General features: G+C 47.4%; 2 protein-coding genes across 2 annotated transcripts in view; both read left to right on the top strand.

Moving 5' to 3' along the window:
- The first annotated feature begins 1,474 nt into the window (after positions 1-1,474).
- LOC122542091 (endoplasmic reticulum resident protein 27-like) lies at positions 1,475-18,682 on the top strand. The gene is made up of 7 exons (XM_043679450.2): positions 1,475-1,687; positions 7,702-7,793; positions 9,172-9,309; positions 10,896-11,009; positions 13,129-13,254; positions 14,494-14,691; positions 18,565-18,682. Exons 1-7 carry the CDS (start codon positions 1,546-1,548, stop codon positions 18,604-18,606), a joined length of 852 nt encoding a protein of 283 aa, XP_043535385.2. The 5' UTR covers positions 1,475-1,545; the 3' UTR covers positions 18,607-18,682.
- Positions 18,600-24,285, top strand: part of LOC148141182 (uncharacterized) — a 40,705-nt gene continuing 35,019 nt past the window's right edge. The window contains exons 1-4 of the mRNA XM_087978203.1: positions 18,600-18,735; positions 22,846-22,950; positions 23,516-23,613; positions 24,018-24,126. The gene's annotated coding sequence lies outside the window, so the exon portion shown is untranslated. The remainder of the gene's footprint in view (positions 18,736-22,845; positions 22,951-23,515; positions 23,614-24,017; positions 24,127-24,285) is intronic.

The raw sequence follows: 24,285 nt of genomic DNA, 5'->3' as shown, positions 1-24,285 counted from the left end.
AAAATTAAAGACAGAATAAATAACAAGAAGCTGTTGGCAAAAAGGTCAGAACCAAAGTGACACAAATTTCATAGAATTAGCAAATGACCCAGAGAGAGCATTGAGACAGAGCGTTGCTGTGATCTGGAACGTGCTGCCTGAAAGGACAATGGTACAATTGAACAGAACGTTCAGGAGGAGGCTGGATACTGAGGGCAAAGGGTGACATAGGGAGGGCGAGTCTCCCCCCTCAGGCACAGAAAGGGAGTAGGTACATTGATGTAGGGTGGGACTTTGGCCCATCAGCAGGAGGATAGCCCAGTGATCCGGAAATGCCAACAGCTTGGTGGTGGAGATCCCAAAGAGAGGGACGTAGAGCAGGGAATGTCTGATTGCTGGGAGGGAGAGGATGAGGTGGGAGGGGGTGGGCTGGTGCAGGGTGAGATATGAGAATAGTGGGGCCAGAGGTTAGGAAAGGAGGGGTGTCTACTCCCTTCAGGGCAGCGCACCCAACCCCTGTGTGTGTAGAACACCCCTCTCCCCACTCCTAACCACACCCCCCCACCTTTCTTCCGACATTTTAAAAGCACTTTTCACAAAAATAGGGGTGTCCACTCACACTGCACTGACCCAACTGACCGCATAACGGTGTGGTCATGATTGGTGGGAGGTGGGGGGTTGTGGAGGGGCAATCCCTTAATAATTTATTTAAGAATGGGTTGGGGGGTGCTGTAGATTGCTGTCCCCCCTTCCTCAGCATACTGGGGGGGGGACCGGCCTGGGGATGGCGCGGGGGGGGGGGGGTGATCAGGAAGTCACCTGACCAATTACAAATGCCTCCGCGCCCTCACCCCCTTCCCAACAAAACCATTCCAGGAGGGTGGCGAATATAGTGCAGCCCTTGCAGAGGAGGGGGAGGATTGCCAGGCTTTGTGGCAAGTGTCACATGAGAAGGGGGGAGTGGGACAAATGGATTAGCACAGGCTCAATGCACTGAATGGCCTTGCGAGGCCCTGTAGGAATGACTGGGCAGCGTTTCCAATAGCTCAGTGGTTCATGGGGAATGGAGCTTTGGGCTTGAAGCTGGGACTGGGCTTGTCCATCAATCCTTGGCACCGAGGGCAGCATATCCAGGTTTCAATTCCAGTTTCCCATCACCTGGAGACTTTATTTCTGCACTCACCGTGGAAAGGCCAGCTGTGTGCTGTATCGATTTTCAGTAAACCTTGAGCCACACATCCCTGTGAGTTGATGGTGTTTTAGTTCAGTAAGAGCCAGAAGGACGTTATTAAAATGAGAATCAGTGACTCTCGCTGCCCACACCCCACCCCCCTCAGCTGGACGGTTCCCATAGTCACGAGCTCCCCCAGAGGGAGGTTTCTCACACCTCTGCAGGTTCAGGGTCACTCAATGTAGTGTTATTGGTGAGGCTGGTGGAGGGGAGTGGCTGGCTCTGGAGTGGGTATTGTGAGTGAGCCGTTACATCAATGCCAGGTCTCTCTGTTGCACGTCCATTGTGGAGTTTGAGTGGTGGCAGCTGGCACTGTGCGGATTTTGACGCTCAGTATGACTCCACAGACCCTGATCCTCCTCACCCTGCTCTCCCTGAACTTCATCTGGGCTGAGGATGAGGTGATTAACAAGGGGGAAGGGGAGGAGAACCCGGACGACGAAGAGAAACAATTTGAAAAACCAAACTCCCTCAAAGGTAGGAATCAGAGAAACTTACAGCTGGCCATTCTACCCACCATGCTGAATGCTGGCTCTTTGAATGTGCATGTGTTTAACTCCACATAGTTGCTTTACGTCTGTAACTCTGTCCTTCCTCATTATTAAGTTCCTTTTAAAATTATTTTTGAAATAAGTTTCCGGCAGATGCCAACAAACACTCCATGAGTGATCAGCTGAAAGGATTAGAGAGGGCCAGTCAAGAGGAGATTCATGTCCAAGGATTGTATCGATAAATTCTTTCTGTCATGAGATGTTCAGTTTTGGTGTCACAGTGTTCAGAGCATCAGTAACTAGTTCATTAACCATTTGCTGCCTCAAACTCCAACTGGTGAAACTCACAGAGTGTGGACTGCTCTAGCTTTACCCTCGAATTCTGTGGGGAATGTGCTGTCTGCTCAGCCTTCACTGTCTGTGACACAGACTGGGTATCACAAACAGACATCATTCACTCACCTGGTGAATAACTGCCCAAGTCACAGAGCAACCTGGAGGGATGGTCAAAACATTCAGCACAGTGCCAACATCGGCAATACAAATGCCAGGTGGTTGGTACTCATTATGGGCAGAGAGATAGGGACAGGTTAATGGATTGGGCAACAAGGTGGCAGACTGAGTTTTTTAATTTATTCATTTTGTGGGATGTGGGCATCACTGGCTGGTCCCAGGATTTATGGACATCCTTAGCTGCCCCTTGAGAAGGTGGTGGTGAGCTGCCTTTGAACCACTGCAGTCCACCTGCTGTGGGTTGACCCACAATGCCCTTTGGGAGAGAGTTCCAGGATATTGATCCAGGGACAGTGAAGGAACAGCGATATATTTCCAAGTCAGGATGGTGAGTGGCCTGGAGAGGAACTTGCAGATGTGGTGTTCCCATGTGTCTGCTGCCCCTGTCCTTCCAGATGGAATTGGTCGTGGATTTGGAAGGAGGATCTTTGGTGAATTTCTTTGGAGTATTATTTGGGGAAGTGGGACATTAGTCCCTTGTTGTAAGAACAGAAAAGCAAATCATCTTTTAAAATGTGTGAAACTTGTAAATTTCTTGGGTTGATTCTTACATGGGAAACGAGTGGGTGCAGCCAATACTCAGCAGGATAACTGGTACATTGATTTTCACTGGAACACAAACATAAAGAAGTCTTTCTTCCGAGTAGGGCTTTGAGGAGGCAGCACGGGCAGTGTCAATCTCCAGGTCGAAGGAGGTGCAGGGAAGGGTCATTAGGCTGGTCCCTGCAATGAGATGCCCAATGGGGACCAGTTGGGTCAATATTCTTTGGAGTTCAGAAGAACAGGAGGTGATTTCAAGGAAAGGGGCTTAGGCAGGGTCAACACTGAAAGGACATCTCGGTGAAAATACGGGACACAACCTCAGGTTAAAGTGGACAATCATTTTGGACTAAGATAGGAAAAGACTTGACTCAAAAGGTTTAATAGAATCCTTACACTGTGGAAACAGACCATTCAGCCCAACAAGTCCACACTGACCCTCCGTTAAAATCCCCCCATCCTACCCTATCCCTGTAACTTTGCATCTGGCCTGCACATTCCTGGACACTATGGGCAATTTCCCACGGCCAATCCACCCTAACTGGCACAACTTTGGACTGGGGGAGGGAACCAGAATGCCTGGAGGAAACCCATACATACACGGGGAGAATGTGCATACCGACAATCACCCAAAGTTGGTATTGAACCTGGCGCTTGTGAGGCAGCACTGAGCCACCCAAATATTTGGTATCCTTTCCTCCAATGGGCTGTGGAACATATTTAACACTGAGGATGGACCAATTTTTCAGAAAACATAAATCAGAGTGTTAGAAAGAGACCACGAAACAGAGAATCAACCATGATGTTATGAAAGGTTTGACAGGACTCATGGGGCTGAATGGCCTCCAGCTGCTCATGTTTCTTGTGTTCTTATACATTAATTGTTCCAACAAACCTTTATGGCATAAAACATTCAGCGGCCAAAGATCTTACAGTGTGTTCATCCACCTGGAACAATCTCCCCCTCGATCTCTACTCTGCAGCTAAGCCACTGGAGACACGCTGCCCGTGAGAAAGTTGCAAGAAGCTCACGAGTTATTGATTTCAAAGCTAATTATTCAACTGAAGTTGGCAACACAAAGGAAAAACAAATACCTGGCAGAAAGAGAGAGAGAAAAAGAGTAATAGGGAGAGAGAATAAGAAAGGTAAAGCAAGAAAGAAAGGACAGAGAAAGAGACAGAAATTGAAGAATTGCTGATATCAAGGAAGCTTGAAAGGTAGGAATGCTGTATAAATGGAACTGTAAATCTCTGAGCATTTCAAACTGTGAACATAATGAGAAAAAAGACAGCAGTCTAGAAGAGAGACATATTTGCATCCCTCCCCCCCACACTTTAAAGAACACACTGGGACAGGAGATAAAAGTGTGAGCTTTACCCTGACCCATGGTTGTTCGTGACCTAACATCCTAATGTGTCCTGGTGAGTGTCAAGGTCACAGCTTTGGGATTTGCCATTACACACTCCTGCACTGCAAAGAAAGGGGAAGGGCTCAGCACACTCTGTGAGCTACAACCAGCCATTGTTGAAACAGACCAGGCCAATTGGGATTTCAACCAACCTGTAAGGTTGAGAATCTCAGGACTGACTGTTTCATTACTAACGCCGATACTACAGCAACATCCACAGATCCAGCGGCAATGTTCAACTACCCAGTCTTCATGGACAAGCAGAGATTGAACTTTTTTTTAAAAACTTTTTTTTGGACTTACTTCTTAGTCCCAATCTGTGTGTTCAGTTATTATTCTTCTTGTGTTCACTGACTGTTAAACTCACTCTGATCTAACTCAAGAAAACTCAGTTCAATTGGCTTCTTTGTAGAATAAAACTTTGGTTTGTAAGAAATATCAACAAGGGACTTATTTGTAAATGAACCTTGTTGGAATCTAACAAGGGAAGTGGCAGGTGAATAAAGAAGGGGCTGATTCTTTCTTCCCCACCCAGGAGGTATTCACGTTGAGTATTGTGTCTGGGCTATTGTGTCTGGGGCTCACCCATAGACTGTTTGGTCCAAACTACAGCTCGTCCATGATTCAAATTCACAAAGTACACGGATTAGAGTGGGTCAATGTCACTTTCCAACCGATTTATTTGTTTGCAAACGCTTTCTTGCTCTTCCACATTATAAAGACAGCAGTCTTCAATGCCAGTGAGCTCCTAGAATCAGGGCAAGTTAATTTTTGAGGATTTAGAACTTCTTTCCCTTGAACAGTTAAAAGATTCAGTGATGCACCTGCAATTTAAATTTCACCTGCAAGAAACCCTGAAATTTTAAAAGTGGTGGATTATACGGTGCAAAGGGTTGACAGGTGGACATTGGCAATGATGAAACAGAGAGATTAGTGGGCGAGAGATTAAGGTTGGTTTTGGTCAGCGAGTGCAGGGACCTCAGAAATAACCAAAGAGAAGATTTTCAACAGAAAGAGGAAGCCCCCACAGTAGACTATGTAGCAGAGTTCTGTGAGTGATTCTTGCAAGATTGCAAATGGGCCTGAAATCAGATGAAAATCTCCCAGATAGCGACGAAACTAGCTGGGACTGAACCTGTTAGCAGGAGGCTTTGTGTTAGTGTTCTTCATGCTATCATAGAATCCCTACAGTGTGGAAGCAGGCCATTCGGTCCATTGAGTCCACACTGATCTTCTGAAAAGCAGCCTGCCTCGTCTCGCCCCTATCCCTGTAACTCTACATTTCCCATGGCTAACCCACTTAGCCTGCACTTTCCTGGTCACTATGGGCAATTTAATATGGCCAATCCATCCTGACCTGCACATCTTTGGGTTATGGGAAGAAACCAGAACACCTGGAGAATATGCCAACTGTACAGGGACAGTGAACCCGAGTCTGGAATTGAACCTGAGACCCTGGCACTATAAGGCAGCAGTGCTAACCACTGAGCCACTGTGCCGTATATCAGGTGCGTACTTATAAATCTAGTTGTGTGGCTTGTACAGAATAGCCAAGGAGCTCAGCATCTGATCATATCAACAAAAAAAAAGCAATGGTTATGTCAGGTCAATGTGATAAAGCAACATTACCAAGGTCAGGAGGGCAAGCCTGGCTAACTGCCCTGACCTGGAGGATGTGAGTAGGAGCAGGGACAATTTGCAAAGACAAATGGGGCAGCACGGTGGCTCAGTGGTTAGCACTGCAGCCTCACAGCGCCAGGGACACGGGTTCGATTCCAGCCTTGGGTGACTGTCTGTGTGGAGTTTGTGCATTCTCCCCGTGCCTGTGTGGGTTTGCTCTGGTTTCTTCACACAGTCCAAAGATGTGCAAGTTAGGGTGGATTGGCCTACTTGCAGAACGTTTCAGAGAACATCTCTGGGATACAGGCAGGAAGCAACCCCACCAACCTGTGGCCAAACACTTTAACTCCCTCTCCCACTCCCCCAAAGACATGCAGGTTCTGGATCCCCTCCACTGCCAAACCCTAACCTCCCACTGCCTCAATGAAGAATGGCTCATCTTCCATCTTGGGACCCTGAAACCACGTGGGAACAATTTGGATTTTACCAGTTTCCTCAATTCTCCTCCCCCCACCCTATCCCAGAGCCAACTTTCCACTGCCCTCTTGACCTGTCCTGCTTGTCCACCTTCCTTTCCAACTATCTGCTCCACCCTCCTCTCCAACCTATCACCTCCACCCCTACCTCCATCCACCTATCGCACTATCAGCTATCTTCCCCCCAGCCTCACACCCCTCCGATTTATCTTTAGGCCCCCTTGGCGGACAAGCCTCATTCCTGATGAAGGGCTTATGCCTGAAACATCGATTCTCCTGCTCCTCGGATGTTGCCTGACCTGCTGTGCTTTTCCAGCACCACACTCTTGACACTGGTACCCAGCATCTGCAGTGCTCACTTTCTCAAAGTAACAAAAACAAATCATCCAACTCCCAGAGTGAACAGCATTAACCACATCACAGTTTATCATATATAACCAGAAACATATTCACTCCATTAAGCAGCTTAGAAGGTCACACTATGCCACCTCAGGGAGAAGGGTAAAGGATTGAGTCCCATCTAATGATTCTAAAATAAATTCAATGGCCAGTACTGAGGGAGTGCCGCACTGTTGGAGGAACAGTGCAGAGGGAGTGCCGCACTGTCGGAGGTTAAAAATGTGTTGCTGGAAAATCGCAGCAGGTCAGGCAGCATCAAAGGAGCAGGAGAATTGACGTTTCAGGCATAAGCCCTTCTTCAGGAATGAGGAGGGTGTGCCAAGCAGACTAAGATAAAAGGTAGGGAGGAGGGACTTGGGGGAGGGGCGTTGGGAATATGATAGGTGGAAGGAGGTTAAGGTGAGGGGGTGGGGGTGGAGAGGTCGGGAAGAAAATTGCAGGTCAAGAAGCGGTGCTGAATCTGAGGGTTGGGTCTGAGAAAAGGTGGGGGGAGGGGAAATGAGGAAGCTGGAGAAATCTGCATTCATCCCTTGTGGTTGGAGGGTTCCTAGGCGGAAGATGAGGCGCTCTTCCTCCAACCGTCGTGTTGCCATGGTCTGGCAATGGAGGAGGCCAAGAACGGCATGTCCTTGGCGGAGTGGGAGGAGGAGTTAAAGTGTTCAGCCACGGGGCGGTTGGGTTGATTGGTGCAGGTGTCCCAGAGGTATTCTCTGAAACATTCCGCAAGTAGGCGGCCTGTCTCCCCAATGTATAGGAGGCCGCATCGGGTGCAGCGGATGCAGTAAATGATGTGTGTCGGAGGGTCAGTGCCGAGGGAGCACCGCACTGTTGGAGGGTCAGTGCTGAGGGAGTGGGCCCTGTCAGTGGATCAGTGCTGAAGGAGTGCCGCATTGTCGGAGGGTCAGTGCTGAGGGAGCACCGCACTGTCGGAGGGTCAGTGCTGAGGGAGCACTGCACTGTTGGGGGGGGCAGTGCTGAGGGAGTGCCATATTATCAGAAGGATTGCTCTCCATCTGAATTGCCTAATTATGAGTGTTTTACAGATACATCCAGAAGAATATGGTACCTAAAAAATATCTCGGCCACTGACGATTTCATCAGTGAGGCTTCAATTTGTGTCATTGGTTTTATCAAGGTTAGTGATACACTTCATTCCAACATAATCAATCTTAGTCCCTCTATGTTGTACCACACATCAGCCTCTCAGCACTGAGGGAGTGCCGCACTGTCGGAGGGTCAGTGCTGAGGGAGTGCCACACTGTCGGAGGGTTGGTGCTGAGGGAATGCTGAACTGTTGGACGTTCAGTGCTGAGGGAGCGCTGCACTGTCTAATGGGCCAGTACTGAGGGAGTGCCGCACTGTTGGAGGGTCAGTGCTGAGGGAGTGCCCACTGTTGGAGGGTCAGTGCTGAGGGAGTGCCGCACTGTCGGAGGGTCAGTGCTGAGGTAGTGCCGCACTGTGAGAGGGTCAGTGCTGAGGTAGTGCCGCACTGTGAGAGGGTCAGTGCTGAGGGAGTGCCGCACTGTTGTAGGGTCATTGCTGAAGGAGTGCCACACTGTCGGAGGTACAGTGCTGAGGGAGTGCCGCACTGTTGTAGGGTCATTGCTGAGGGAGTGCTGCACTGTTGGAGGGTCAATACTGAGGGAGTGTCGCACTGTTGGAGGGTCAGTGCTGAGGGAGCGCCGTGCTGTTGGAGGGTCATTGCTGAGGGAGTGCCGCACTGTTGGAGGGTCATTGCTGAGAGAGTGCCGCACTGTCGGAGGGTCAGTGCTGAGGGAGTGCCACACTGTCAGAGGGTCAGTGCTGAGAGATTGCCGCACTGTCGGAGGGTCAGTGCTGAGGGAGTGCCGCACTGTCGGAGGGTCAGTGCTGAGGGAGTGCCACACTGTCAGAGGGTCAGTACAAGGGGCCATCTTTAAGGTGTGATGTGATAGTGATGCTTAGATTTCCAACTGAGATGTGTTTAAAATGCTCTCACTGGAAGAATAATGGGTATTTTCTACAGTAGCATGTGTCTCTCACCAACAGTATGGGTGGAAATGGTCTTACCGTTTGCCTGTTCCTGTTTGTGAGCTCCTGGGGTAAACTCCTCACCCAGTGACTCTCCGTAGTGGATCTTCATTGGCTCAGCCACGGAGCAGCCTGAGAGACTGAGAGTTGCAGTGAAGGATGTGAGCTCCCATTCTGACCATTACCCTATGCACTCATGACTCTAGGGAGGGTAACTTGACAGAGTTTTACCATTTGTCCATCATTCCTGAGTGGTTCTGTGACATTTCTTCATCAACTGCTGCTTCTGTTTCATATTTGTTCCCTTAATCAGCAGCAGCTGCTATCTGGGAGAGCTGCTGTTCCCAATGAGCCTCACTACCACTCTCCAGACAGGGGTGTTCAGGATGGGGGTTGGGTGTGGTGGTGGTGCTGTCCAGTCCTGTTCCCATATTTGCTGGCTCTGAGCGGCGAATGTTTTGGGATTGCTTCCTTCCTGAGTTTTCCTTTGGCCATTCCCTCAGGATCTGGAATCCGGTGATGCAATGACCTTCAATGACCTGGTTGACATCGTTAGGAATTTACCTTTCGCTATCACTTCGGACAGCGCCGTCTGGGAGAAATACAACATCAGCCAGAACACCATCAGCCTCTTCAAGAAGGTAAGAGCCAGCCCCAGGTTCAGCCCCAATGAAAGCAAGCCCCACCTGAGCTTTTGTCACCCACCTCCAGCTCAGTCCAGCAGCAAACCCTCTCCCTGCTTCCTCCATCCTGAATTATTCCAGGGACATCAATCTGTCTCTGTTCTAGACCTCCATGCTCACCAATTCCATCTCCCCTCCCTTCCCCCGCTAACATCTTCCCCTTCCCTTTCTTCCTGAATTTGATATTGATTTCACTTATGACTGTCTTCTTATCTATGCACCCCCCACCACTGCCCCCAGGGATTTTGATCCTGCCCCAAGTAGTTTTCTTGTTTAAGTACACAGATTGGAACAGTGGCCATCTACAATCATCTTTCCAGGCTGTATATCTCCAAGATTCGACGTTCAAGTTTTAACACAAACTTCTCCTCAGAAACAGAGAGTTGGTTACAAGGTGGTTCAGATGTGATTATTTTCTCTCAGTTTGCTGTTTAATCTTGGACTCTGACCCATGTCTCTGAGCAAAGTCTCCTCCTGATCTGACGATATTTTAGTTCAGGCCGTCGTGTCACTCCTTATGAAGTATGGAAATGCTATCTTCCCTTGAACTGTCCCAGCTCTTGCTCAATTCCCATGGACAGCCTGGGTCTGAGTCAGTTGGAAATGGGACCACAGTTGCTGAGGAAGCTCCAAAGTCCTGATCACTGGCTGATGACCTTCCTTCAGCCTGGAAGTGGGATGGATATTAGACGAGCAGAGACATTTCCTCAGGGCGGAAACTCCCTAATCAATCTGTTCAGAGACGTTATTACACATCTCTGGAGCAAGTGGGACTTGAATGTGAACCTCCTGGTTCAGAGGTAGATGCACTACCACTGTGCCACAAAAGCCCTCATCAGATGAAAATCATAGACTTCCTACAGTGTGGAAGCAGGCCTTTTGGCCCAGTGAGTCCACATTCTTCTGCTAAAGAACATCCTTCCCAGAGCCATTCCCCCACCCCCCTCCAATCCCTGTAACCCTGCATTTCCCAAGACTAACCCACCCAGCCTGCACATCCCTGGACACTATGGGCAATTTAGCATGGCCAATCCACCCTAACCTGCACATATTTGGACTATGGGAGGAAACCCACACAGACACGGGGAGAATGAGGAGAAAGTGAGGTCTACAGATGCTGGAGATCAGAGCTGAAAATGTGCTGCTGGAAAAGCGCAGCAGGTCAGGCAGCATCCAGGGAACAGGAGAATCGACGTTTCGGGCATAAGCCCTTCTTCAGGGGAGAATGAGCAAAGTCCACACGTACAGTCTCCCGAAGCTGGAATCGAATCTGGGCCCCTGGTACCATGAGGCAGGAGGGCTAACCACTAAGTCACCGTGCCACCCTAAAGCTTAGAATAAGCTTAGTCACAGCTGCGATGCCCTCTTTTGTTAAATAGCCTGTTGAGTGAGACTTTGAGCCACGGATGAAGGGAGGCTACTGGAATCCCTAGAATTGGAGCTCAGTGATGGGAGCGGCGGGGCAGGGAGGGGAGCTGGCTGGAAGCTGGGGATGGGAATGCAATTGTGAAAGCGTTGAACATGTTCTTCATTCTTTCTTGTAGTTTGACGAAGGGCGTGTGGACTTTCCGTTTAACGATGGGGAACTGGATCACGACCAAATCATTCCGTTTCTGCGACAGAATGAGATGCGCCTGGTCATTGAGTACAACCACCTGGTAATATCTTCATTGAGCTCCCAGCCCCCTAAATCGAGAGGGTCGGAGTGGGTGGTGGGCGTGTGGTACATCACCCTGCAGCATGCTCAGCTTTTTAAGGGGGTAGAAACTCCAAGGCAGGAACAGGGCTCACTGGACTGGTATTGGGCAGGAATGGGAGGCTGGGAAAAGAAACTATAACAAGAGGAACACAATGAAAGCGATGAATTTCGGTTTGATGTCAGTGAGATCTCAGATAAGGATTGACTCCCAGTGGGGAATCCCCAGGATTGTGTAAGTGGGAGGAATTGGAGGCTGTGATTGGATGGAAAGTTATTCTTTAATGGAGGGGTTCAGACGGGCCAATGACATTCCTGGTCCATTTAGAACCTGTGAAGATAAACCTGTCAGGAAATTAATCTTAAGTTTCCTGGGATCCAGAAGATACTGAACTCCAAGGCGAGGGGAATTCCTTGCCACTGAAGGGTTTAGAAGATGAGAAAGGTTATACAGTCAGCTAAAGATAAAACTTAGAACACAAACAAAACATGCTGGAGAACCTCAGCAGGTCTGGCAGCATCTGTGGAGGGGGAGAGAGAGAGAGAGAGAGATAATGTTTTGGGCCGAGTGACCTTTCCTCGGGACTATCTGATTGGTTATTGGAAGGTGGAAAATTCCGGTGATGGGCAGGTCAGGCAGCCAATGGTGGGAGAGAGGAGGTGAGAGGTCCCAGGGATAAACCCCATGCACCTCAGGTTTGGGACAATTGGGCACCATTGACCAGGAGCCTAAACACCTCCCTCCCAACCCCACCCCAATCCAGCCAGGCCCACCTTAATGAATCTCATCCACGTCAGCTGTAGGCCATTCAACCCCTCGAACCTGCTCTACCATTCCATCATCCAACTGGGGGTGTCGCACATTCTTTCTCTTTGATCTTTTTAGCCCTAAGAGTTGTAACTAACTCCCCCTTGAGAACACTTTGGCCTCAACCACTTCCCCGATAGTAGAACATAGAACATTACACCATAGGAACAGGCCCTTCGGCCCACGATGCGTTGAACATGACGCCGAATTAAACTCATCCCTTCTGCCTGCCCTTCATCCATATCCCTCCATTCCTTGCATATTCATATGCTTATCTAAAAGTTTCTTAAACATTGCTATCATCCCTGATTCCACCACCCATCCCTGGCAGCACATTCCTGACTCCTACCTTTCTGTGTAAAAAACTCGTCCCACACATCTCCTTTGAATTTTCCCCGTCTCACCTTAAATGCATATCCCCTAGTACTAGACATTTCAACTCTGGAAAAAAGATTCTGACTGTCAAACCCATCGATGTATCCTTTAATTCTATAGACTTCTGTCAAGTCTCCTCTCAGCCTCCACTGCCCTAGACAAAACAACCCAAATTTTTCTAGCTTCTCCTTATAGCTCATACCCTCTAATCCAGGCAGCTTCCTCGTAAACCTCTTCTTCAGCCTCTCCAAAGTCTCCACATCCTTCCTGTAATGTGGCAACCAGAATTGAACACACTACTCTAAGTGTGGCCTAACCAAAGTCTTATAAAGCTGCAACATGGCATCCTGACTCTTGTACTCAATGCCCCAACCAATAAAGGCAAACACCTTCCTTATCACTGTATCTACTTGTGTGGCCTCTTTGAGGCTGCTATGGATTTGAACTCCCAGGGTCCTCTGTATTGAAAGTCACAGGCTCCCCACTCTCTGGGTGAAGATATTGCCTCATCTCAGTCCTACCCTGTATCCTTTAGACTGTGGCCCCCTGGTTCTGGACTCCCTGTTCATCAGGAACATCCTTCCGACATGTCTCCCTGTTGAGTCCTAGGTAAATCAAGCTCAGTCCAACTCAGACCAGCCAAGCCAAGATCTAAAGCTCTATGCTGTGCACTTCCAGCACCACTCTAATCTTGACTCTAATCTCCAGCATCTGCAGTCCTCACTTTCGCCAAGATCCAAAGCTGCTGAAGGCTCACTGCCTGCACAGTGAACCATTGCCTGATTTCCCTGCTCAGGCATCATGTCTCCTCAGCATTCACGTTGACTCTGAAGGCACCACATTCTCTGGAAACAAGCTCAAGCGCAAACTGATGTTGTTCCTCTCCTCTTTTCCTCAGGATGCCAGCCAGATCTTTAGGTCAGGAATTCCAATTCATCTCCTGCTCCTGGTAAGCAAGAGATCTGCACAATACAGACCGCTCTTGAAGCAGCTGAAAACCGTTGCCCCTGAGTTTCGGGGGAAGGTGAGTCACAAGATTCAGGGACACACACAATTTGGAAAAGATTGTAATCGAAGCAAAAACTGCAGATCTGAGATGTGAGCTTTCTCTGTACAAATTGATTGCTGCATTTCCTGCATCACAATGACATCTGCACTTCAACAATGTTTAACTGGTGTAAAATGCATTGCAATGTTCCATGGCTGTGGGAATATATTCTGCATTTTTATCAATAGTTCATACAATCACAGAATCCATATAGTAAGGAAGCAGGCCATTTGGTCCACTGAGTCCATACTGACTGTCCCACCCAACCCACACACACACCCCCGCCCCCCCTGCCCCACTCACCATTTCTCTGTAACCCTGCATTTCTCATGGCTAATCCAGCTAGCCTGAACATTTAACCTCAGTTAGATAATACACAGCCTGCATTAAACTGACAGCCATGCATCGTGAAAAAAGGTGGAATTGGGGCAGGAAAGGACAGTAAAAGCTGAAATTTGTCCCAGGTGGAGAGGGGGAGCTGAAATCCTACATTTCACCCACCCACACTCAGGGACTGCTTTCTGGTTCTGACACCAGGGAGAGTGAGGTGGAGATGAGTCATTTGACCCTAATTTGTGCAGGAATCTAATAATTTTAATCCCATTGGGAACTGATACCCCACTTTGCCCAGTTAAACATTGTGGAGTGAGCTCCTGATCCAGATTTCCCAGAAACGGCAGGAAATGTTCCCAGCTGGGTACCTGTGAGGCCGAATGTTTCAGGCTCAGTGTGATACAGGGCACAGGGGAATGTTACACAGAGACTCTGCTGTCTTAGTTACTACATTGTAATTCCTCAGAGTGGGTGATGGGGGCAGGGAAATCCTTTCTTTTTATTCAGTCATAGGATGTAAACATTGCCAGCCAGGCCAGTTTTTATTGGTCATTCCTAATTGCCCAGAGGGCAGCTAAGAGTCAACCACATTGCTGTGGGTTTGGAGTCACATGTAGGCCAGACCAGGTAAGGACGGCAGATTTCCTACCCCAAAGGCATTAGTGAACCAGTCGGGGTTTTCCGACGATCAAAAAACAATGGTTTCTGGATTAATAGTTGAGTGAAAAACTACTGAGCGACCGCTTCCGCAGCAGTGTGGATAGCAGTTTAGTGCAACTCACACTGGCCAGTTACTGGGAGAATGACGAGAGTGATGCACCCATGGAAGGTTCTTGTGCAAAGTCGGTTCTGAGACACAGTGACTCCTCTCCTCTCTCGCAGGTGATCTTTATTCTGGTTGACACAGATGTGAAAGGAAACAGCCGTGTGAGCTCATATTTCAAAGTTAAGGAAGTCGAATATCCATCCCTCTGTCTTTTTCACGTGGCGACAGAGGCTGTGGCTGTGATGAAAGCCAGTAATATCAGCTCGGACTCCTTACGGGAATTCTGCACCAACTTCATGGAAGGGAAAGATACGGTGAGAGATATTCATTAACACACATGGCATGGGCCTTCCTTCTGCCTCACACTCTCTGATCTGCCCCTTATTCCAATATCCTGTATATTGCCCATTACTATCGCTTCACTATTCATCCCCACCCTTTAAGCTCCCTGGGTCTGAATGTCTGCAATGCCCTCCCAGACTCCCCTCTGCCTGATTCTCTTTGACCCCTTCATCCAGGCTTTTGGTCTCCTTCCCAATATCTCCAAATTTCAAATTTAATATTGATCTTGCTTTTTCTGCATCTTTTTTGCAGGCATAACTTTGTATGCTCTGATCTGCCTGTACTGCATGCAAAGGGAGACTTTTCACTGTACTGAGGTGCATATGGCAATAATAAATCAAATCAAATTTGTTGGTAACAAGAACAGAAATTGTGGAAAAGCTCAGCCGGTCTGGCAGCACCTGTGAAGAAAAATCAAAGTCAACATTTTGGATCAGGTGACCCTTCCTGAGAACACTGAGGAATGGTGTTCCGAGGAAGAGTCACTCACCTGAAATGTTAACTCTGATTTCTCTCCATGGATGCTACCAGACCTGCTGAGCTTTTCCATCAATTTCCGTTTGTGTGTCTGATTTCCAACATCTGCAGTTCTTCCATTTTTTTAGCAAACATTTTTGTGATGTTTGATCTTTTTTCCAAATGATACACCTTGAGAGATTTTACCATGACACTCCTACAACCATATTGTTCAAACTGTGAAATTATGTCCAAGACTCTAGAGAAATGCTGGTTGCCAGGGCCACCAGAATATCCTATACCCTCACTGCAGCAATTTGTACTGCAGCCTGCAGAGGGCACTCATACCTCAGTTCACAAAGTGAAGGGAATCTATTCAGCAACTGCCCCAACCTTCAAACACTCCGAGGACAGGGACAGACAAGGTTAGATACAGAGTAAAGCTCTCTCTACACTGTCCCCATCAAACACTCCCAGGATAGGAACAGACAAGGGTAGATACAGAGTAAAGCTCCCTCTACATTATCCCCCTTCAAACACTCCCAGGATAGGGGCAGCACGGGGTTAGATACAGAATAAAGCTCCCTCTACACTGTCCCCCATCAAACACTCCCAGGACAGGGACAGGCAAGATTAGATACAGAGTAAAGCTCCCTCTACACTGTCCTCCATCAAACACTCCCAGGACAGGGACAGCACAGAGTTAGATACAATGTAAAGCTCTCTCCACATTGTCCCCATCAAATACTTCCCGGACAGGGACAGCATAGGGTTAGATACAGAATAAAGCTCTGTTTATTCCTAACATGCTTAGTCCCTGAAAACCTGCCCAAATCAATTTCGATCCCTACTGTCAGCAGTATGAAAGCTGAATATTTTGAGTAGTATTTACTGTGTTGGGTTATTTTTGGTGTTTGTTTGTGATTGCTGAAATCTGGGTTGAGATTTATTAAGTCGTGTGTACAAAGCCCAGGTGTCAGAGAGGAAGTTTCTGTCTAACTCACTGTGACAGACAATTCACTGAGATCATGCTGGAGACTGATGGTGACCTCAGATGACCCAGGATTGTAGACACGGATGTTGATCATGTTGTCCATTCCAATCAAAATTCATTTTACCTGAAACTGAGTGTCATATATTGTTGTGTAACTCTCCTACAAAGCTTTGAGGTCAGTTGAAAAGTGCATAATTCACAGCTAGACAGAGATAATCCTGCATAGGGTGGACATGGAGAAGATGTTTCCTCTGGTAGGAGAGACTAGGACCCGAGGGCACAACCTTAGAGTGAAGGGACAACCCTTTAGGACTGAGAATGAGGAGGAATTTCTTCAGCCAGAGGATGGGGAATCTGTGGAACGCATTGCCACCGAGGGCTGTGGAGGCCAAGCCGTTGAGTGTATTTGAGACAGTAATAGTTTCTTGATCAGTGGGAAAAGGCAGGAGAAACACATCAGTCATGATCGAATGGTGGGAGCAGAATTGATGGGCTGAATGGCCTACTTCTGCTCCTACATCTTATGGTCGTATGGATTAACTGTGGATATAAAGTGTAAGGTGAACATTATTACTACCTTGTCCGTGATAAATGCCCTGCCTCACTTCCCCAGGGTATCGGTCAACTGAGTTAGACATATCCACAACTCCGCACAGTCTCTCTGTCTGGTGAAAAATCTGTGTACCTGCAAATCCGGTCAGACTGGGCCTAGCCGCGATGCTCTGACAGTTGAATAGCCAGCTGCTCATACCTGGACTAATTGTGTGTCTGAAGATGCAGTTAAATGGGGTGATGATACTGTATACTAGGGGGAGAAAGTGAGGACTGCAGATGCTGGAGATCAGAGAGTGTGGTGCTGGAGAATTGATGTTTTGGGCATAAGCATTCCTGATGAAGGGCTTCCTCAGCACCACACTATTGACTGTACACTAGGGAGAGTCAGTGATTCCAGGAGAACAGAAAATGTAAGGGCTGAGAGACAGAAAATCACACTCAGTGTATCAATCATATGTTTTATTCAGGTGGTCAATTCTTGTCCATTTTTCAATGGTCACATTCATTTCTAAGCCAGCATTGAAACTGTTTTTGTTAAGGTTTGAAAATTGAAAAATGTAAATATTTCCCTGTCACAGTGTAGTAACAGATGTTGACCAGTAAGCAGCGCTGTGTGGGGAGTATCTTATCCATAGTTATGTCGAATCTAAAATAAGCTTATATTCATGGCCTTCCCACTGGAGCGTTGAGTGACAATCTGGCCAAAGGAAGAGTGAGTGAAGTGGTTCTCTCCATTCAGTAAACTTCAAGACAGAGATTGTCAGTATCTCACCTGCCTTTCCGATCGAAGCCGGTGCAGTTGATCCACATTGTTTGCCAAGTTCTGGCTTGATTGAATCAGGATGTCATGGCTTGTGTTCAATAAACAGCAGAGTGTGGCATCCACACAGTGTGGCCATTCCACCTCTGGGTCAAAGGTATCCAGACCTCACTCCATAACCGCATTCCTCTTCCCATCTGCTACAGTATGGCATCTGTATTGCTATTCCCACAAGCTGCTTTCTTGAGCAGCCCTTATGTGAGCATAACAAAAACTCTGATTTCTCTCCACAGATGCTGCCAGACCTGCTGAGTTTTTCCGGCAATTTCTATTTTTGTTCCTTATCCGACTGGGATCTTTTACTCCTGTCTCAGATAAACCGTGGACCCTCTCTCCAATCTCAGTGTTTTTACATATACTAGAAATGGAACGATATAGGGAACATTAGCATCACTCCTGTCCTAAGGGTGAATGTTAACTTGTGAGGTCCAGAGTGTGTAACAGCATCTCTGATCAAGTCAATTTAAAAATACTTCCAGTTTGTCAGGGTAGATGGAGATGAATTGTTTCTGCTGGTGATGAGGAAGGGGGGTCTGCATTGTTTAAAATCAGTTCAGTTCAGGGTGACCTCAGACTACAAATCCTTAGGTTTTGTAAGGGTTGTTAGAAAACTTGAACTGTCTCCCCCTCAGCAGAATTGTGGAACCTAAGATCAGTTGATGCTTTGGAAATGAAAAGTTAACAGGAGGGATGTGCAACAAAGTTAGCTAAATGGATTTTAGGTAGAGACCAGCCATGATCTAATTAGAAGCAGAGAGGGGAAGAAAGAGAGAGAGAAAGTAGACTGAGCCAGAATGGACTGACAGGAAGGGAGGTGACTGAGAGAGAGAGAAAGCCAGAGGAAATTGAGAGAAAGGACACAGAGAGAAAGCGAGACAGTGAAGAAAAAGAGTGAGACAGAAACAGAGAAAGGAGTGTGTGGAGCCATGAATAGAAACAGAGGGAAAAGCCTGAGAAAGGGAGAGACAAAGAGAATTTAAACTGTTACTGATGGCTGAAACTTATTTTTCTCTTCTTCAGAGCACTATCAAACCGCCGAGACCTCCGTCTGAAGAACTGTAGCTAATCGGGAGTGGATGTTGTTTTGTTTGCATTTTCCTACATTACCATCACAGCAAAATAAAGCAATATGATTCACTGCGGAACAAATGGTTAATGATCTCACACAGACATCAGCATCAAAAACAAAATGTAACTAGTCATGCAATTGCTATAGAATAATTCCAGCAATCTTAACCTTTTCGCTGTATCTAACCCTGTGCTGTCCCAGTGCTGGGAGTGTTTGATAGGGGACAGCGCAGAGGGAGCTTTACCCTGTATCTAACACCATGCTGTCCCAGTCCTGGAAGTGTTTGATGGGGGACAGCGCAGAGGGAGCTTTACTCTGTATCTAACCCCGTGCTGTCCCAGTCCTGGGAGTATTTGACGGGGGACAGCGTAGAGGGAGCTTTATTCTGTATCTAACCTAATGCTGTCCCTGTCCTGGGAGTGTTTGAAGGGGGACAGTGTAGAGGAAGCTTTACTCTGTATCTAACCCGTGCTGTCCCTATCCTGGGACAGTTTGAAAGGGGACAGTGTAGATGGAGTTTTACTCTGTATCTAATCCAGTGCTGTCCTTGTCCTGGGAATGTTTGATGGGGACAGAGTCGAGGGAGCATTACTCTGTATCTAAACACGTGCTGTCCCTGTCCTGGGAGAATTTGAAAGGGGACAGTGTAGAGGCAGCTTTACTGTGTATCTAACACCGTGCTATCCCTATCGGGGGAGTGTTTGAAGGGGACAGTGTTGAAGGAGCATTACTCTGTATCTAACCCCATGCTGTCCTTGTCCTGGGAGTGTTTGATAGGGGACAGTGTAAATGGAGCTTTATTCTGATCTAACCCCATGTTGTCCCTTTCCTTGGAATGTTTGATAGGGGACAGTGTAGAGAAAGCTTTACTCTGTATCTAACAAGGTGCTACCCCTATCGGAGGAATGTTTGAAGGGGACAGTGTTAAGGGAGCATTACTCTGTGTCTAACCCCATGCTGTCCTTGTCCTGGGAATGTTTGATAGGGGACAGTGTAAATGGAGCTTTATTCTGATCTAACCCCATGTTGTCCCTTTCCTTGGAATGTTTGATGTGGGACAGTGTTGGGGGAGGGGGTTTATTCTGTATTTAATCCGATGTTGTCACTGTCCCTGAAATGTTTGATGGGGACACTGTAGATGGAGCTTTACTCTGTATCTAACCCTGTGTTGTCCCTTTCCCTGGTGTGTTTGATGGGTGACAGTGTAGAGGGAACTTTACTCTGTATCTAACACCATGCTGTACCTATTGGGGGAGTGTTTGATGGGGGACAGTGTAGAAACAGCTTTACTCTGTATCTAACACTGTGCTGTCCCTATCAGGGGAGTGTTTAATGGGGGACAATGTAGAGACAGCTTTACTCTGTATCTAACACTGTGCTGTCCCTATTGGGGGAGTGTTTGATGGGGGATGGTGTAGAGACAGCTTTACTCTGTATCTAACACCGTGCTGTCCCTATTGGGGGAGTGTTTGATGGGGGATGGTGTAGAGACAGCTTTACTCTGTATCTAACACTGTGCTGTACCTACTGGGGGAGTGTTTGATGGGGGACAGTGTAGAGACAGCTTTACTCTGTATCTAACACTGTGCTGTCCCTATCGGGGGAGTGTTTGAAGGGGATGGTAAATTAATGGTCAAATGTAATTTTGAACACTCCTCACCAACTTTCATCCAATCAGGAGCTGGATACCTATTTGTGGAAATGTTTTAGAATTCTAACTTTGTGAAATGATCAGAAATCACTTCAGGATGTCACCATATTGGAAAAGGACATTCCCTCCTATTCCTACTGTCTATCTGCTCACTGCTGAAGTACCTGCCCTGGATAGGAGCTTGCTCCTGACCATCAACATAAATCATGCCGGAATGACAGTCATACAACAATTAGTGAACTTGCTTCTGATCCCTGTCCAGGAACACCACAGGCTAGAGGCATAGAGTTGCACAGAAAAGGCCCTTCTGTCCATCGAGTCTGCACCTATCTACCATACTAGCCCCACCTTCCCATACTAAGCCCCTAGTCCTGACTGTTATAACACCACAAGTGGCTCATCCAAGGACTGTTTAAAAGTTGTGAGGTTTCCTGCCTCAAACCCGTCCCAGGCAGTGCATTCCAGACCCACACCACCCTCTGCGTGAAAAAATCCTCAAATCCCCCTCTAAATCTTCTGCCTTTCAGTTTATAATGATGCCCCCTTGTTATTGCCTCTTTACCTAAGGGGAACAGCTGTTCCTATCCAGCCTGTCCATGCCCCTCATAACCTTACACATCTTTATCAGGTCCGCCTCACTCTTCTCTGCTCTAAAGAAAACAAATCGAGCTTATCCAGCCTGTCTTCATCTCTGAACTGCTCCATCCCAGGCAACATCCTGGGGAATCTTCTCTGCACCCCCTCCAGAACAATCACATCCTTCGGACAGTGTGGTGATCAGAACTACACACAATATTCCTGCTGTAGCTTCACTAAAGTCTGTACAGTTCTAACAGAATCTCCTTATTTCTTTAATCTACATCATGACTGAGAGAGGCAAGTGTCCTATCTGCTGTCTTAACTCCCCATCCAATCTGACCTGCCACCTTCAGGGATCTCTGGACCAATACTCCAAGATCATGCTGAGCTTTCTGGTGCCATGCCATACATTGAGCAGCCCCTTGTCTTGTTCCTCCTTCCAAAATCCATCATCTTACATTTCTCTAAATTCATTCCATCTGCTACTAATCTGCCAATCTGACCAATCGGTGTATATCCTCCTGTAACCGAACACCTTCCTCTGCATTGTCAACCACCTGGTCAGTCTCTGTGTCATCCATATCAGCACTTCCCCTACACCCCTCCACACACATACACACTCACACCCGCACACACAGCCAGTCACACACCCACACATACCCACAGGCACGCATTCTTATCTTCATTGTTTATACGTATCACAAAAATAACATTACATATATTAACATATATACTTGGGGTTGGGGGGGGGGAGATTAGCCTGGCTTCCTGCTCCTGGTCACTGTCTGTGTTCTGACTCAGTGGAGACATTCGGCCACACACGGGTTCTGCTGCAGCTTAACCCTGACCCCCCCGAGGGTGCTGCTTCCTGGGGACAAATCTCAGGGCGAGAGGCCGGGGGTCAGCAGCAGACACAAGGTGAGACACCCAGTGAGTGCTACAAGAGAAGGAGCTGAAAGGTGGATGTGGTAAAAGTGTCCCTTTGTGCTCTAGACAGAGGTATTTGTTGGAATGTTGACTCTGAGCTGAACACAGGGATATGGCAGTGTCCCCTTCACTGCTCTCAGTCTATGATAATCCTCCGAGTAACTGTGTTCCTGAACGGAACCAGATTTATTGTTTGGAAAATTAAGCTGCTACAAAAGATGAATTAACTCGCTACGGAGCCTCAACCCCCCAGTTAATGGCAGCCTTTAAGTGGAATCAGGGTTATCAGCCAGTAAACTGTTCCATGTCCCAGGGATTTCGCAGACTCGCTGCTGACTCCTTGCTGATCTCAGATGAAAGCTGCACTCACGGTCGCTTTGTACATTTTCCATTCTTTTCACCAATTGTTAACCATTCCATTCCTAAACCACAACCTCTTCTCCAAAACGTTCCTCAATTTGTTTTCCTTTACATCTCCTTTCCTACCATTCTCCCACAACACCCTCTCCACAACCCACTCCCTAAATTTCAGACTGTGCCCCTCAGGCAGGTAATTATATTGTGCCCCTCACCCGCACTCATAGAGTCATACAGCACGGAAACAGACCCTTCGGCCCATCCAGTCCATGCTGACCATGTTCCCAAACTAAACTTGTACCGTCTCCCTGCACCTGGCTCATATCCCTCCAAACCTTTTCTATTCATGAACTTCTCCAAATGTCTTTCAAACATTGTAATTGCACCCACATGCACAACTTCCTCTGGAAGTTCAATTCACAAATGAACCACTCTGTGTAAAAAAAAACTGGCCCTCATGTCCCTTTGAAACCTTTCTCCTCTCACCTTAAAAATATGTCCTCATACTCTTGAAATCCCTCATCCTAGTGAAAAGACACTTACCATTCACCTTATCTATGCCCCTCATTATCCTATAAACTCTATAAGGTCATCCGTTAACCTCCCATTTTCCAGTGATAAAAGTACCAGTCTATCTTTATAAGTCAAACTCTCCATTCTCAGCAACATCCTGGTAAATCTTTTCTGAACCCTCTCCCATTTAATAATATGCTTACAGGGCGACATGAGCTGCACACAATACTCCAGAAGAGGCCTCACCAACATCCTGTATAACATCAACGTGACATCCCAACCCCTATACCCAAAGGTCTGAGCAATGAAGGCAAGTGTGCTAAATGTCTTCTTACACACCCTGTCTATCTATCACGCAAACTTGAAAGAATTATGTACCTGAAACTCTAGGTCTCTCTGTTCAACAATACTACCTCAGGCTCCACACACCACAGCCCTTCACCCTCCCTCAGCCCCTTTACATTTAAGGGCAGCACAGTGGCTCAGTGGTTAGCACTGCTGCCTCACAGCACCAGGGTCCCAGGTTCGATTCCAGCCTCTTGCAGCTGTCTGTGTGGAGTTTGCACATTCTCCCTATGTCTAAATGGGTTTTGCTCCCACAGTCCAAAGATGTGCAGATTAGGTGGATTGGCCATATTAAATTACCTATTGTGTTGAGGGATGTGCAGACTAGGTGGGTTAGCCCTGGGAAATGTGGGAATACGGGGACAGGGAGGGAAGCTGTTCAGAGGGTCGGGGGTCGGTGTGGACTTGCTGGGCCTAATGGCCTGTTTTCACATTGTAGGGATGCTATGATTTAAGGAAATGCAGGCAGAGGTGCTGTGGTCATTTCTGTGGTTCAGGAGACATGCAGTCAGTGTGTGATTTGTTTCTAGGATGTGGGTGCCCCTGCAAGAGTGCTGTTACGGAGGGAATTCGAGGATTTTGACTCTGTGACACTGAAGGAACAGTGATATATTTCCAAGTCAGGATGGTGAGTGGCTTGAAGAGAACTTGAAGGGGGTGGTGTTCCCATGTATCTGCTGCCTGTGTCCTTCTCGGTGGATTTCGAGATTCTGTCTCAATCCAGTGCAAGCTGAACAAGACTGGGGCTGTGTCTGATAACATACAGAGAGTAAGACTGGTACAAACATTACATTCACATGTAAACATACTGAAAACTGCCACGTTGTGAGAAAAATACAATCAATTGTGAGCTTAATGAAGCACTGTGTCCAGCTAATGAAAAACGTTTAAATGAGAATTAAGTATTGATCTCAGGAATGCAAGCTAATTTTGCCAGTTATAAGTTCATTGCATTAACAGTGTTCAGTCAAAATGAAGCTGTTTCTCATAATCGAACAATGAAATGAAATTCGGCAGTTTCCCCTCCACCAGGTCCAGGTTTCTCCGTTTAATCCTCATCCATCACAGACCTGTAAAGTTCCAACCAGGTGATGGCCACAGGAAAGAAAGCTGGACTTCAAAGAACCTTCCAGCCTTTGAAGTGAGTAATGAGTGTGCCTGCGCTGCTCCATGTGATCACAGAGTTTTATAAGTGTGTCAGAGGAAAACTCTCCTTTGGGTCCTCAAAGTACCTTGTTTAACAGGTGGACCAGATAGTTAGCTCCTGCCATCAGTCTCTGAACTTAGGGCCACCTCCAGT

The sequence above is a fragment of the Chiloscyllium plagiosum genome, unplaced genomic scaffold, assembly GCF_037043375.1.
Source record: "Chiloscyllium plagiosum isolate Xiang-an unplaced genomic scaffold, Cpla_swu_hap1 HiC_scaffold_33, whole genome shotgun sequence".
Classification (NCBI taxonomy): Eukaryota; Metazoa; Chordata; class Chondrichthyes; order Orectolobiformes; family Hemiscylliidae; genus Chiloscyllium; species Chiloscyllium plagiosum.
Note: the sequence above shows the minus strand (reverse complement) of the source record. Positions and strands in the feature narration are given on the sequence as shown.